Genomic DNA, 17,190 nt, shown 5'->3' with positions numbered 1-17,190 from the left:
CTGGTGCGGCCGGCACAGTTGCATTTTCGTTGCCACAGCAACGGGAGACGCGCTACTGGAGACGCGGTGGGGGGCGGGAATACGCTTTGTTCTGCAGCTCAGGGTATCTCCAGACAGATTGACCTAAAAATGCCTGTTTTCGCGTTTTTCTGGTCGACCCAGGTTCTGTGTTCCCGAACTCAGGCGGAAGCTGTACTCATCAGTGCAGAAACCAGGAGCTGGGGAAGCGAGTGCATCCGCTTTTCTCCACATGCCTAAAAAATGCAGCGGAGCCAACTCTTTGTGTGCCCATGCCATAATGGGCTGGGGTGGCCTTGGGCTCGAAAAAAAGTTTAAGGTGGTATATTTCTAACCTAACTGACTTAGTTCTCCTTTAATATCTATGAGTACTACAGTTCATGCTATTTGCAGACTACAGGAGGCCAGAGAGCACCACATTTTCTTATCCCCTATAGAACAGTAATCAAACTGATATCCTACAAACTGCACAATAGGATGCAGCTACAGGAACATTATAATGGCAACTACAACACTGAAATGCGTCCCAGTAACTAATGAGGCCTTAAATTTTGTCTGTATAAAAAGCCAGCAAATTACTTGCTGGTTCCCTGCCAGTCAGGTTCCGTTTGGGTCACCTGTTGCCTCAAACTATTGAATTACAATTAGCCAGGGCGTCACTTCCGGGTACCGAGTACTGAGTTCTTCACCTGTAGTTCATACCAGCACGGAGAGGGAGAGGGGAGAATGCGCTTTACACGGTGGGCAATGATGTGGGTTCTGGTCCTACTGGCGGTGGGTGAGTATTCCACTATATGAAGGACTACTGCTACCCATATTTTCCGGCGTATAAGACAACTTTTTAACCACGAAAAATCCGTGCCAAAGTCAGGGGTCGTCTTATACACCCAGTCGTCTTATACGCCGGAAAATACGGTACCCTGATATTGACTGGGGCAATAGTACTGCCAGGACAGTAAATGGGAACAAGTTTATAAACTTGCTGCATGACAACTTTATGGCACAGGTTGTTGAGGAGCCAACCAGGAACCATGCTATACTAGATCTAGTGATCTCTAATGACCCAGAACGTATAGCAAATGTGCAAGTGGTTGAACCCCTGGGTAATAGTGACCATAATGTTATTTCATTTGATGTTTGGTGCAGGAAACAAATTTACACGGGGGCAACAAAGACAATGAATTTTAGGAAGGCAAATTTTAGCTCCTTAAGGGCAGCGCTTCAGGGCATAGATTGGGGCATTATGTTTTCTGATAAAAACACAGAGCAGAAATGGTTGTCATTTAAAATGATATTAAATCATTACTGTTCTCAATTTATTCCATTAATAAGAAAAAGTAGAAGTGTTAAGAATCACCCTATGTGGCTTAACTCTGAGGTAAAGAAGTAAATAGGGAGAAAAAGGAAAGCTTTTAAGAAATATAAGTCAGAGGGGACACGTTTAATGATTATAAACACTATAACAAGTGTTGTAAAACAGCAATCCGGAAGGCAAAGATAGAAAATGAGGAGTGCATCGCGGCCGAGGCCAAGACTAACCCCAAAAAGTTTTTTAAGTATATTAATAGTAAAAAGATGCAGGTTGAGGGTGTGGCCCCATTGAGTTATAATAACAATATGGTTACAGCGGATACAGAAAAGGCAGATGTGCTTAACCAGTTCTTTTCTTCTGTGTATACAGTAGAGGAGCCAGAGGGCCAAGTCCCACCCAATAGCTGCACTGTTGCCTCAGCTCCAACTACACAGTGGTTGGCACAGGATATGGTGCTTAAAGGGTTACACAAGATAAATGTGAACAAGGCACCTGGGCCAGATGGAATACACCCTCGGGTACTGAGAGAGCTAGGGGCAGAATTGCAGTGGCCCTTGTTTCTGATATTCTCAGACTCTCTTTCATCAGGTATGGTACCTAGGGATTGGAAGAAGGTGAATGTCATTCCTATATTTAAAAAGGGAGTAAGATCTCAGCCTGGCAATTATAGGCCTGTAAGTTTGACATCCGTGGTGGGCAAGTTATTTGAAGGCTTGTTAAGGGATCACATTCAAAATTATGTAGTGGAGAATGGCATTATGAGCAGTAATCAGCATGGCTTTATGAAGGACAGGTCATGTCAGACCAATTTAATTGCTTTTTATGATGAGGTAAGTAAGAAGCTGGACAGTGGGGATGCAGTAGATATAATCTATTTGGATTTTGCCAAAGCATTTGATACCGTTCCCCACAATCGACTGCTTTCTAAACTGTCTATTGGTCTTAGTGAAGCCGTTTGCACATGGATAAACTGGCTACAGGATCGGGTACAGAGGCTGGTTGTTAATGGCACATTCTCTACTTGGAGTAAGATTCTCAGTGGGGTCCCTCAGGGTTCTGTACTGGGTCCACTTTTGTTTAATTTGTTCATAAATGACTTAGGGGAGGGTATTATGAGTAATGTATCAGTGTTTGCAGATGATACAAAACTCTGCAGACCAGTCAATTCTATCCAGGATGTGGCATCCTTGCAGCAGGATCTTCACCAACTGGCAATCTGGGCAGCTAAGTGGCAGATGAGATTTAATGTGGATAAATGTACGGTCATGCACCTGGGATGTAAAAATATGCAAGCCACTTATACCCTTAATGGGACTGCACTAGGCAAATCCATAATGGAGAAGGACCTTGGAGTCCTTGTAGATAATAAACTTGGCTGTAGCAAGCAATGCCAGGCAGCAGCTGCAAGGGCAAACAGGGTTTTGAGCTGTATTAAAGGAGAAGGAAAGTCATTTTGGCATGTTAATGCCAATAGATTCGCCACATTAGTGCCACCTAGAACCCTATATTTATTCTGCAGAAAGCATTACTATACCTGAGTAAAGAGCCCTAGAAGCTCCCTCTGATAGCAGCTGCCATTTTAGCTTGGTCTTGGTAGCTTCCTGCTGCAGTTATAGCCGTTGGAATCTCAGATCACACATTCCTAAGGGAGGAGGAATGAGTTCTTATGCATTCTTATGGGAGGGGGAGCAGGAGAAGGGAGGGGGAGAGAGGAGAGAACTGAGCAGACTCAAGCCCCAAACCTGAAGGAGCCCTGAAAGATAGGAAGTCTGATACCAAAGAACATGTTCCCAAAAAAGGAGACAAGAAATCCTGTGTTTCTTTTGATAGAGGACTCAGTGCAGTGTTTCTGTGAGTGCTTATGGTTGTATTTACATAGACCTTTCTGATAAAGCTTACTTAGTTTATACCTTTCCTTCTCCTTTAAAAGGGGTATAGATTCACGGGAGGAGGGGGTTATTCTTCCCCTTTACAGAGCGCTGGTAAGGCCCCATCTAGAATATGCTGTTCAGTTCTGGTGTCCAGTGCTCAAACGGGACATTATTGAGTTAGAGAGGGTCCAGAGAAGGGCAACGAAGCTGGTAAAGGGTATGGAAAGTCTCAGTTATGAAGAAAGACTGGCCAAGTTGGGTCTGTTTACACTGGAGAAGAGGCGCTTAAAAGGTGACATGGTAACTATGTATAAATATATAAAGGGATCATATAATAACCGTTCTAATGTTTTATTTACCAGTAGGTCCTTCCAACGGACACGAGGGCACCCACTCCATTTAGAAGAAGGGAGGTTCCATTTAAATATTCGGAAAGGATTTTTTACAGTGAGAGCTGTGAGGTTCTGGAATTCCCTCCCCGAATCAGTCGTGCTGGCTGATACATTATATAGCTTTAAGAAGGGGCTGGATGGATTCTTAGCAAGTGAGGGAATACAGGGTTATGGGAGATAGCTCTTAGTACAAGTGAGGGAATACAGGGTTATGGGAGATAGCTCTCAGTACAAGTGAGGGAATACAGGGGTATGGGAGATAGCTCTTAGTACAAGTGAGGGAATACAGGGGTATGGGAGATAGCTCTCAGTACAAGTGAGGGAATACAGGGTTATGGGAGATAGCTCTCAGTACAAGTGAGGGAATACAGGGTTATGGGAGATAGCTCTTAGTACAAGTGAGGGAATACAGGGTTATGGGGGATAGCTCTCAGTACAAGTGAGGGAATACAGGGTTATGGGAGATAGCTCTTAGTACAAGTGAGGGAATACAGGGTTATGGGAGATAGCTCTTAGTACAAGTGAGGGAATACAGGGTTATGGGGGATAGCTCTCAGTACAAGTGAGGGAATACAGGGGTAGGGGAGATACAGTGGTGTGAAAAACTATTTGCCCCCTTCCTGGTTTCTTATTCTTTTGCATGTTTGTCACACAAAATGTTTCTGATCATCAAACACATTTAACTATTAGTCAAAGATAACCCAAGTAAACACAAAATGCAGTTTTTAAATGAGGGTTTTTATTATTTAGGGAGAAAAAAAATCCAAACCTACATGGCCCTGTGTGAAAAAGTAATTGCCCCCTGAACCTAATAACTGCTTGGGCCACCCTTAGCAGCAATAACTGCAATCAAGTGTTTGCGATAACTTGCAACGAGTCTTTTACAGTGCTCTGGAGGAATTTTGGCCCACTCATCTTTGCAGAATTGTTGTAATTCAGCTTTATTTGAGGGTTTTCTAGCATGAACCGCCTTTTTAAGGTCATGTCACAACATCTCAATAGGATTCAGGTCAGGACTTTGACTAGGCCACTCCAAAGTCTTCATTTTGTTTTTCTTCAGCCATTCAGAGGTGGATTTGCTGGTGTGTTTTGGGTCATTGTCCTGCTGCAGCACCCAAGATCGCTTCAGCTTGAGTTGACGAACAGATGGCCGGACATTCTCCTTCAGGATTTTTTGGTAGACAGTAGAATTCATGGTTCCATCTATCACAGCAAGCCTTCCAGGTCCTGAAGCAGCAAAACAACCCCAGACCATCACACTACCACCACCATATTTTACTGTTGGTATGATGTTCTTTTTCTGAAATGCTGTTACTTTTACGCCAGATGTAACGGGACACGCACCTTCCAAAAAGTTCAACTTTTGTCTCGTCGGTCCACAAGGTATTTTCCCCAAAGTCTTGGCAATCATTGAGATGTTTTTTAGCAAAACTGAGACGAGCCTTAATGTTCTTTTTGCTTAAAAGTGGTTTGCGCCTTGGAAATCTGCCATGCAGGCTGTTTTTGCCCAGTCTCTTTCTTATGGTGGAGTCGTGAACACTGACCTTAATTGAGGCAAGTGAGGCCTGCAGTTCTTTAGATGTTGTCCTGGGGTCTTTTGTGGCCTCTTGGATGAGTTGTCTCTGCGCTCTTGGGGTAATTTTGGTCGGCCGGCCACTCCTGGGAAGGTTCACCACTGTTCCATGTTTTTGCCATTTGTGGATAATGGCTCTCACTGTGGTTCGCTGGAGTCCCAAAGCTTTAGAAATGGCTTTATAACCTTTACCAGACTGATCAATCTCAATTATTTTTGTTCTCATTTGTTCCTGAATTTCTTTGGATGTTGGCATGATTTCTAGCTTTTGAGGTGCTTTTGGTCTACTTCTCTGTGTCAGGTAGCTCCTATTTAAGTGATTTCTTGATTGAAACAGGTGTGGCAGTAATCAGGCCTGGGGGTGACTACAGAAAAAAAAACTCAGGTGTGATAAACCACAGTTAAGTTATTTTTTAACAAGGGGGGCAATCACTTTTTCACACAGGGCCATGTAGATTTGGAGTTTTTTTTTCTCCCTTAATAACATAAACCTTCATTTAAAAACTGCATTTTGTGTTCAATTATGTTATCTTTGACTAATAGTTAACAGTTTTTGATGAGCAGAAACATTTAAGTGTGACAAACATGCAAAAGAATAAGAAATCAGGAAGGGGGCAAATAGTTTTTCACACCACTGTAGCTCTTAGTACAAGTGAGGGAATACAGGGGTAGGGGGGATAGCTCTCAGTACAAGTGAGGGAATACAGGGGTAGGGGGGATAGCTCTCAGTACAAGTGAGGGAATACAGGGGTATGGGAGATAGCTCTCAGTACAAGTGAGGGAATACAGGGGTAGGGGGGATAGCTCTCAGTACAAGTGAGGGAATACAGGGGTATGGGAGATAGCTCTCAGTACAAGTGAGGGAATACAGGGGTATGGGAGATAGCTCTCAGTACAAGTGAGGGAATACAGGGGTATGGGAGATAGCTCTCAGTACAAGTGAGGGAATACAGGGTTATGGGAGATAGCTCTCAGTACAAGTGAGGGAATACAGGGTTATGGGGGATAGCTCTCAGTACAAGTGAGGGAATACAGGGGTATGGGAGATAGCTCTCAGTACAAGTGAGGGAATACAGGGTTATGGGGGATAGCTCTCAGTACAATTGAAGGAATACAGGGGTAGGGGAGATAGCTCTCAGTACAAGTGAGGGAATACAGGGGTATGGGAGATAGCTCTCAGTACAAGTGAGGGAATACAGGGTTATGGGAGATAGCTCTCAGTACAAGTGATGGAATACAGGGGTATGGGAGATAGCTCTCAGTACAAGTGAGGGAATACAGGGTTATGGGAGATAGCTCTCAGTACAAGTGATGGAATACAGGGGTATGGGAGATAGCTCTCAGTACAAGTGAGGGAATACAGGGTTATGGGAGATAGCTCTCAGTACAAGTGAGGGAATACAGGGGTATGGGAGATAGCTCTCAGTACAAGTGAGGGAATACAGGGTTATGGGAGATAGCTCTCAGTACAAGTGAGGGAATACAGGGGTATGGGAGATAGCTCTCAGTACAAGTGAGGGAATACAGGGGTATGGGAGATAGCTCTCAGTACAAGTGAGGGAATACAGGGTTATGGGAGATAGCTCTCAGTACAAGTGAGGGAATACAGGGTTATGGGAGATAGCTCTCAGTACAAGTGAAGGAATACAGGGTTATGGGGGATAGCTCTCAGTACAAGTTGATCCAGGGACTGGTCCGATTGCCATCTTGGAGTCAGGAAGGAATTTTTTCCCCTCTGTGGCAAATTAGAGAGGCTTCAGATGGGGTTTTTTGCCTTCCTCTGGATCAACTAGAAGTTAGGAAGATTATATATAGGCATTATGGTTGAACGTGATGGACATGTCTTTTTTCAACCCAACTTACTATGTGGCTGAATCTTGGCCTGCAGATGAATGCAGTCTGAGAATCAGCCCCTATGCTGGCACCAGCCTTTACCTGCACCTGGAGCCATTGCATCAGCTTTGGTGCAGGCACACGAATGCAGACAAACTTTGCATTTTGCACCAAATTCTGCTCCATGTACCTGCAACTAGGCCAAAAGAAAGACGCATGTGCGTGCACCCAGGCCAAGGCAGTGGCTTCAGGTACAGGTACAGGCACAAGGAAAGGCTCAGGCCATTGTAGAGTTTGATTGAGCCCTGTCTGACATTAGCCTTAAGGAGAACTCGCCATATTAGACCCTTTATCAACTTCCATTTTGATAACCAGCAGATCCTATGCTGCTTAAGAATGCTTAAAAAATGCATGTGACCAACCAGTAATGTCCTTGCTGCTTTCCAGTCACTTTAATGGCAGGCAATTGCCTGTCCCTGTGCACACTTGGCAGAGTGTGTATTTTTCTGGGGGTCAAAATCCACCCTCTGTTGCAACTAAAGTAAATGGTAATGGCAGTACCAAGTGGTACAAAAATGTCGCAGGAAGGTGCTCATAGTGTAACATAAAGCTATCCAGAGACAAATCAGAAACAATGCAGGCATACCCAAGTAGGGATAGGAAATCAGTGGGCTGGAATTTCCACTTGAAATATCTGAAGGGCTAAAAAAAAAAAAAAAAAAAATTCTGGGCTTGGTAGCAGCTTACCAAAAGAGGTCTCTACACATTAAGAGTACAGATTCCCAAATAAATGGAAAATGTTGGATTTGGCCCAATCCAGCAGTTTAATCAGATTCCTCGCCCAACAGTAGTGAAGCTCATTCCATACAAAGATTTAAGATTGTGGGGTGCCTATATTGAAACATATGCACGTGTGCCAATGATAACACATGGTTTGGCCACTGAGAGGCACTCACATCCAGTCCTTGGGAAAGAAAACCAGGAGAAATGCACTGTTAATGTCCTTGTACATTTATTAGTGAAGAACCCTCTCAAATTCAGCCACAACATTAAAAAAAATAAATGATTGCACTACCAGGTCAAGCAAAACTAGCAACTTTCATTTTAAAAAAAGTACAAATCTGTTAAAAATTTCAATCATTATACACATATATATATAATACAATATTACTAGTTATGTTAAATGCTACAAACCAATATGATTCCAATGGAATGAAGGAAAAAAAAAAACACACTTTGATAGCTTCAAGAACCATTTTCTATATATTAGCATTTTTTCAAATACATACATGGGAAATGAGGTAACCAGTAAATGTGCAAGTACCAAAAGCCAAAAAATTTATATAGAGAGATATATCTATATATGTTTACACACACATATAGATATACAGTTCTAACACAGAAGACACCTCCGGGACCCTGAGTAAGGGAAGCCACAACTCTGGGGGGAGCAGGAATATTAGTGGGAAGGAGCAGTAACTGAGAGAAAACAGCCCAGTGTGAGTAGGGGGTCCAGGAGGTTAGGATGATACAGTAAACAATCCACTATATCCCACCATAGGGGTAAAGAAAAGAAAATACGTTGCTTAAAAAAAGTGGCATCTATGCAGCAATCACAGACATCCTAAACCAAAGGCTTGTACTTCGATTGATAATGAGGTTAGAAGCGCTTCTCTAAAGAGCAGCACTCAAGCTACGGTGTTTGGGTTCTTAGAGAGTAATCAGAACCATATGTTGGACTTTATACAACGGAGCAGAGGATGGAAGGAGGGGCAATCCTTAGTAGCTGGAGGAGACTTTTATTTGTGTAACAGGGATGCCTCCAGCAGTCCAGGACTAGCTAACGGATAGGCAGCAGATACTGCTGTTGTCGGACTTAAAACCTGTGATAGAGTTCTGAAAGTGTTGAAATATATAGATATATATATTATATATATACAGTAAGACCTTTGGTAACTTGTGTGCTGTAAAACAAGTGCTTTATTCTGTGTGTCTGCTGCAGTCCGGCAGTACCCCTCCTCTGGTATTTTCAAGCTGGAGACTTTAGACTGGGCAAGGGAGTTTTATGACATGGTGTGGGCGAAGGGAAACTTCTCAGTATTTTACTCATGCCCCAGGAAATAGGAGCGGGTATATTAAATCACTGCAATAATATGGCTTGAAACACCAGGCCTGCAATTATATGGAGAGGACATTGGCAGTAATGTTAAAAACCCAGAGTGATATGGCAGGGAAACATAGAAATCACAGTTTGTACATTTAGGATGTTGACAAGTGGCTCACCAAGGATAAGATGCACAGGGGAATGGGTGTTCCGTGTTGTGTATGTATTACCATGAATTTATTTTTTTTTATACATTTTTCTTAATGTATGATAATAACAGTTAGGATTCCAGTGCATGACAATAAGGAAACATACTATGTCGTGATTATCTGCAATACATTTGCAGGCTCTTTCGCAGTGGAGAAGCAATGAAGATGTCAATGAAAAAGGAAGACATCTTAAAGCTGGAAAAGCAGTCAACCCTCCAATGCCAACGTATAGCCAAGGGTTTCTGTGCCCACATACCTAGAATATATCAGTTATATTGAGGACTATGCCTGATGGAACCTAAACAACTAAACATCTAGTTTCCTGTCCTGTTTATGGCTGTAAAAACAAGGAACTGTATATAAACCCTGTTGCTGGCCAGCAAGAGATGTTTGAATGTGAGCCAAGGTTTGAATGGTACCCAATACTTGCTCCTACTCCCATGGTCCCAGGTTCTGACCATGGATAGCTGCATGAATGAGCCTTCTTGCCAAGGAGGGGAATGACAAGAAAAGAATGAGAATAGGGCCAGCCATATGTGTTGTGGCACTATCCATCAACACATTTAGCGTTATCTAGTCCAGCATTCATTTCTCTGCAATGTGCCTCTTTTTATCATGAAAGTAGTAAACTTTTGGTCTGAAAACACCCCATCACACAATCCCTACCCGAGTGTGACCTTTACAGGCTTAAAAAAACATTCATATCCCTACAAACAGTTCAGGTGCCTTCTGCTTGGCGAACAAGTGCACAGCAGGAATCAGCGCAGCAAGATACATACCCCTATAATAATGCTTATCCCAATCCCACCCACCCCCCTCACTTCACTCCACAGACGGCCAAGGGTTAGCGGATACCATATTCCAAGCTGCTCAGACATGCATATTGTGAAACATTAAGACAGACTTTCTGCCCGACCGTTAAACATGTACATAGATCGGAAATGGTTGGCTGGCTCTTGTTGTTTCTTGCTGTTCTATCATGCAAATTCAAACTAAAACAGATACAAATCGATTAATAAGGCAGCCGCTCGCCCAGGTTCCCCCGTGGTCCTGACTTACACGGGAGCTGTGGTGGGAAAATGCAGGTACATATAGTGCAACACACCCATGAAAACACAGCTTGGCGTGCAACAGTGTGCCCTGTGGTGTCACACCCCTGCCATTGTGTAACCTGCTGCCAAACAAAATATATTAAGGAGGCATTACCAGGGCTCTTATTAGCAGAAAATGAGATTACAGGCTTATGTTCCCAGTACCACTTATCTGGTAGCAGAGTGCATTGTCAGAGGACAAATCTAAAGCCCACATTGGATCAGTAAAGACATCACATTGGTCCTATAAAGGAGGAAAAACCGAGAATCTATATAGGAGATACCTGCAAATCAGGCGGTACAGCAATACATTAAACTGTGACATTAATTGAGAACATAACACTGAATGCACCTTTTTCTAGTTTAAATGTCCCCAGCAATGAGGCCTTGTATTTAAGTAGGAAGGACAAACTGGAAAGGATAGTGCTATAGAAGGAATATCAATATTATGTATGTGATTGGTTAAGCATGGTATTCTTTCCCAGAATGCCCCTTCCCCAAATCTCATTTTCTTCTCACAAATAAGCCACAATAGAGAACTAATCCCATGGCAAGCAATTGTCATCATCAAAAAAAAAAAAAAACCCCAAAACAAAACCTGAAGTTAATGGGTAATGGAATGCTGCTACACAACAAGAATTAAAAGAAAATAAAAAGCCCAGCTAGGGCTCAGTGCAAACATATTTAAAGAAGCAGCAGTGACTAGTCTCTCGCATGGAGAGCTTGGCAGCAGAATTACTTAAAACAGGGTGTCCCTGGTAATGCCTCGAGATTCCCATAGGGAGCTAGCACAGGCCATCATGACCCAGTCTTTTTCCTGTTAGCCTTAGCCTCAGCTACCCTCACTGGGAGGCAGAGAAGGAACCTCGTGCCCTTTCAGGCCCAACATATCTCCAGCACACCTCAGATTCCTCCCCATGCCCACAAATGAGACAAAGCAGGAGCGCTGCTGGAAAGTATTGGGGTGTAGAGGTAATAGGGTGGAGACAGTGGAATGTGCGACTTGACACCACCTCCAGATCCAAAGCTGCTATATGTCCTGGCCAAACGACAGACACAGAAGAAGAGGGCAGCTGAAGCATCCGAGTCAGGCAAGGAGGCTGGTATATTTTGTGTTCATCCCTCTGGGTTTGTGCACCAGCTGGAGGAAAGTGGGCAATATCCTTTCCTCACTCCCCATCTCTGTGAGCCTCAGAGGCATCAGCCCGACAGATGGGACATGTGCGATTTGACTAGAAGTAAAAACAAAAGAGATCTTTGTCATAAACACTTAGCCGTGCATTAGTGCAAAATACAATTGTACTTATTCAACACTCAAGGTCACTACTTATTTGCCCTTAAAATAAAACCGTCACATCAATGGACAGGATTAAATCTGAAAGAACAAGATGCCTTGTGCAGATGTATTTAGGTCCCCTAAATTTCAACACTGTAAAATGTACCTGTTTTCTCTGCTCTGTCAGTCATCTCTCAAAATCTCAAATATGAACTGATATAAAAACATATTCTGGGTGGTTCTCTGTTCTAAGTTTCTATTTTTAGCAATGGCAATTTAAACTGCTAATACCAAGCTTTTGGCTATTAACTCTCTCTGAAATCAGTCAGCAACTGGTTATACAGAAAGTACAGAGATAGTTAGGGTTATTAACGCTCTGGCCTTTAGGGCAGGGGTACACGGGGAGATTAGTCGCGCTGTGACAAATCTCCGTTGTTGTGGGAGACTAATCTCCCCGCAATACCACCCCACCGGCTAGAATGTAAATCGCCGGTAGGATGGCATACGGGCAACTTTGGCAAATCATGGCGCCGTGTATGCCATCCAACCGGTGATTTACATTCTAGCCGGTGGAATGGCATTGCAGTAGTAGTATAAATGTCCCCTACTGCATGAGTTAATATATCTTCTTTTATATGACATGCAAGTAGAAACAGTTACTTAAGAAGGATTAGCTTGTGTCTACAGACTGTGCAGGGCATTCAATAGCAGTAGCATATAGTAACAAGTTGTGTTCCAGTGTTAGTAGCTTTGTATTTCTGTACATGCTGCTCATTGGCATTAAGAAGATTTAAGAAAATCCACTGTTTCCATTAAGATAGAATGTTTCTGCATAGCCAAGCATGGAATTCACCAAAAGACAATTAAACGAATAAAGGATGATGGTACAATTTGCTCAAGCTCTGCAATACAGATTATAAATGATTCATTTATCACTAAATGTAACAGTATGAAGACATCAGAAACATTTCTCTTGCTTCATTCAACCCAAAATTTCAATTCCAGCATCCCATGAGCTTGTTTGGAAGAATGAAAGACAGTTGATCTTTTATTAGAGCATATAAATAATACTAGAACTGCACACCTTATGATACACACCTTTTGTATACTACATAAAAAAAACAAAAAAAAAAACCTACCTTGAGCCACTTGTCAACACACTTTGCGTGAAACTCATGATTACAAGGTAACACTCGGAGGAGCTGCCGGCTTTCAAAGTCACTAAAGCAAACCACGCACCTAAGAGGAAAGATCAGAAATGGTTGTAAATGCAGAACAGTCCTGTGCAAGTGTAACAATTGGGGAAATTATAAGCAAAATCAGAAGGAAAATAACTAAAATGTATAAATTTTAAAGCACAATACAAGCTAAAATCACCAGAGGCTGCTAATTTGCTAGGCAGCTCCAGGTAATTCTACCTGCTAACAAGAGTACCTGTGTTGTGGCCATTTTACTTATTCCCAGTGCTCTTTGTCATCACTCTGGGTTGGTGCATGTGCAGTAAAGAAATTCTTGCAATTTTTGTGCTGGGCATACCTTTGTTTGGTTAAAAACTTGGAAGAACAGGTATGACTACAAAGCTCTGTGCAGGGGTCTCTGCTTATTTCTCTGATTATTATTATAATCACTATGTGGTTCGCTTTTAAGAAAATTGGCACCCTTCAATGATTTTAACAATCCCTTCATACAGAGACACCTAAAACATACACACACACAATGGTACGCTGGATCTTTTGCCTATCCAAGAACATAAACAAGCCCTTCTACCCTTTAAAAAGCAGTAAGGGAATCTACCATCACAGCATCATTAGACACAGCATTCCACAGCCTCATCTTCCTCACAGTGAAGACCCACATGCACTGCCACAGATCTAAGTCTTTTTATAAACTTGCCAAAATATCCTCCCTCTCACATTTGAGTACAATGCCCTCTAGCATATCTGTACAGTGTCCAGTCGAAAGTGTATCTTGTCCAGAGAAAACAAATCTTGACACAACACAAGCCAAATACCAAAGCCATTACTCACAGCGTCTGCTCAGACTGGTGGCTTTCAGCATTGAAGCGGTAAGAGGGAAGCTGCTCAATATTGGCTTTGGTGAGTCCCCGTGGCTTTGCCTCCCCTAAACGTTCAGCCAAGTTCAGCAATGCCTGGAAGAATAGACAAAAATAGAATATCAGCTATAAGTTAAGAGAGATTAGGAAGGTGTTCGTCTGAACCAATGACAATCCTACCTCATAATTCTCCATTTCCACATCATCCACATCCAGATCAAGACTGATGGCTGGGCCAACTGAAGCAGGAGACACAGGAAGCATGGAACTGAAAAAATACAGAGGAAAGGTATGATATAGATGAAATTCTAAATGAAAGTAACTGGAATATTGCTGAACCAGTGAAAGGTAGAATAAGTAAATGGTTAGTGATACTTACAGGAAGTAGGGTAGGAAACTTGGGTAATATGACGGGGGCAGAGGAGGTGGCGGCAGTGGTTGCTGCAGGCGATAACGCTGGGCATTCAGTCGCCGTGGCATCAGATGAGCATATGGCTGCACATAAGTTAAAAAGCACAATTTAAATGCCAATATTTTGATCTATCCTTGCTATCATTTACCAGAAGTCAGTAATCTGGCCCAATATGAAAAGATAAGGTTAAGCTATTTGGCCTTCTTCAACAGAACTATCTGACTAATACAGGTGTTTTAAAGAAGGCAGTTCCAATGGGCTGTCTTAAAATATCATTAGGTCATTAACTAATATTGGCACACGTGGGAAATCAGCAATGACTCCTAAGTGACAGGGACCAATTTTGGCACTGAAATGTTTCAATTTCACACATTAGCCTCTTGCTTAGTCTATGGCCTAGACCAGGGATCATACTTGTGAGCCACACAAGCATGAAAAAGTCCATTGAGGATGCAAAATAAGGGCTGTGAATGACTATTTGGTAGCTCCATGTGGACTGTTGCTGTGCTTTCAAAACTTATCTCCAAGCCAGAGATTTAAAAATAGGCACCAATTTTAAGGGGACTGGAAGCAACGTATAAGGGGGTGGTGAGCAACATGTTGCTCATATGCCACTTTTTGGGGATCACTGGGCTAGACAAAATGAGACTGAACAGTGTGGCATGTTTTAGTTATAGAGTACACCAAGATGCCAACATAATAACAGACAACACCAGGCAAAACAAAAAGATCAATAAATACACAAAGTATATTGTATCAAATAAATGACAATGCATAATATGACATACCACTGGAAAGGATAGCTCCTGGTGCAGTGCATCGTGGGAGAGGTAATGCATGGGCATTGAAGGAGGCAGTGCAGGCATAGGGTGGGAGTGGTGAAATGGGAAGTTGCCCAGGTGATGTTGGTCCCCCCGAACATCCAGCTCATTGTCTATTCTCTGTAGAGGCTTCATAGTGAAAAGAAGAGCGGAAATCAAAAATAGTTATCATGTTATCATGTATTTACTATATAGTTTTCTTACTAAAAATACCTGGTGTGCATCTATATTTTGATTTTTGTATTGCAGAACTTTGATAGCACCCAGGTTTAATGCTTTTTTGTTTGGTGTGCTTGAACTTTCAGACTTTTTTTCTAAAATAATTATATATATATATATATATATATATATATATATATATATATATATATATATATATATATATATATATATATATATATTTTACACACACACAAAGACCAGCAACACTGGATTTGTTGCAAAAATTAATTGTGTATTAAAAAATGTAGGCTGTTCATGCACAATCAATTTTTTGCAATAAATCCGGTGTTGCTGGTCTTTTTTTCGATATTTAAACTTTTTACCTTGCACTCGGGATAAGGATTGAAGCGGTGTGCCACCCTTGGTTCGATACATACATATATACATATATCGACACACACACAATTCCTACTGTAATAATGTTCCTAAATGGCAGCTTTCCCCAAATCAATAAATATTTAAAATATCTAAAATATTTCTTGAAAAATTGCAAAACCACGAAACGCAGTGAATATCTGTCCGCACGGGTACCCATATTGTGACAGTAGGCAGATGTATGTCACACACCAAGTGAAAGATTGCAAAGAGGTAGTAGACTTTAATTAAGTTCCTGGCTGTGAAAAACTTAGCATGTAAGAAAGTATGTATTCAAGTGAATTTTAGAGTCACAGAATGTTCCAGTATACAGCAGGGAAAATAAGTATTGAACACATCAATGTTTTCCTCAGTAAATATATTTCTAATGGTGCTACTGCCACGGAATTTACACCAGATGTCGGTAACAACCCAAGTAACCCACACATGCAAAGAAATCAAAACAAGTAAGTCACAGGAAATAAGTATTGAACACGCTTACTGAAATGTATTTAATACTTAGTAGAAAAGCCTTTGCTGCTAATGACAGCCTTAGCTGTGTGTTCGGGATCACTGTCTTGCTCAAACGTCCACCCTTGTTTCATCTTCAGCATCCTGCTAGATGGCAGCAGATTCTTATCAAGAATGTCTCGATACATTTCTCCATTCATCCTTCTTTCAATTATATGAAGTCTGCCAATACCATATGCTGAAAAACAGCCCCACACCATAACGTTCCCACCTCCAGACTTCACTGTAGGTATGGTGTTTTTGGGTTAATGTGTAGTGGCATTTCTCCTCCAAACATGGTGTGTACAATTTTGGTCTCATCTGAGCAGGCAATATTCTGCCAGAATTTCATTGGCTTGTCCAAATGTTGTGCAGCAAACTTTAAATTTGCTTCAACATGCTTTTTCTTCAAAATTGGAGCAGTGCGCGTGCATAGAGGCCATGTCAGTTGAGTGCATTACTTATTGTTTTCTTTGAAACAACTGTACTTGCTAATTCAAAGTCTTTCTGAAGCTCTCCATGAGTGATCCTTGGCTCTTGGACAACTCTTTTGATTCCTCTGTCAGAAATCTTGCGAGGAGCACCTGGTCGTGGCGGTTTAGGGTGAAATGATATTTTTTCCACTTACGGATTATGGCCCCAAGGGTGCTCACTGGAACATTCAAAAACTTAGAAATATGTCTGTAACCAATGCCATCAGTATGTTTTTCAACAATAAGGTTGAGAGAGCTCTTTGCTTTTATCCATCATGAGATGCTTCTCGTGCGATACCTCGGTAACGAGAAACCTTTTTATATATTTATCAATTAGGACTAAACCAGCTGAAATTAATTTGCACTGATAAGGGGCAGAAATGCTTTCTAAATACAGACAGATTTCAGCAGGTTTCTAGGCTTTCCATGCCTTTTGGCACCTCCTCTTCTACATGTGTTTAATACTTATTCCCTATGTGATTAATCTTAACTTAATTGAAAGACTTATTTGTTTTGATTTCCATGTATATATGGGTTACCTGGGTTGTTACATACAAAGGTCTGCTTAACTTCTAACGGTCACTAATTACTGTAGCCTTTAGAAGATTTCTTCAATTGCCTCTATATATACATATGCATTAGTGGAGCTTAATAATTGTATTATAT

At 41.8% G+C, this 17,190-nt stretch overlaps 1 protein-coding gene across 6 annotated transcripts in view; it reads right to left on the bottom strand.

Annotated features, from left to right (window-relative positions):
• Positions 1-7,989: 7,989 nt before the first annotated feature.
• rnf44 (ring finger protein 44) overlaps positions 7,990-17,190 on the bottom strand; it is a 51,216-nt gene continuing 42,015 nt past the window's right edge. For all 6 annotated transcript variants that reach the window (XM_004912871.4, XM_031898847.1, XM_004912870.4 and 3 more), the window contains 6 exons: positions 14,933-15,094; positions 14,112-14,227; positions 13,913-14,000; positions 13,707-13,828; positions 12,819-12,918; positions 7,990-11,635 (listed from right to left, as the gene is read on the bottom strand). In XM_004912871.4, coding sequence (XP_004912928.1) covers positions 11,573-11,635; positions 12,819-12,918; positions 13,707-13,828; positions 13,913-14,000; positions 14,112-14,227; positions 14,933-15,094 — 651 coding nt within the window. In that variant the 3' untranslated portion in view covers positions 7,990-11,572. The remainder of the gene's footprint in view (positions 11,636-12,818; positions 12,919-13,706; positions 13,829-13,912; positions 14,001-14,111; positions 14,228-14,932; positions 15,095-17,190) is intronic.

This window comes from Xenopus tropicalis, chromosome 3 (genome assembly GCF_000004195.4).
Source record: "Xenopus tropicalis strain Nigerian chromosome 3, UCB_Xtro_10.0, whole genome shotgun sequence".
Lineage (NCBI taxonomy): Eukaryota > Metazoa > Chordata > Amphibia > Anura > Pipidae > Xenopus > Xenopus tropicalis.
This window is presented reverse-complemented; position numbering and strand designations above follow the sequence as displayed.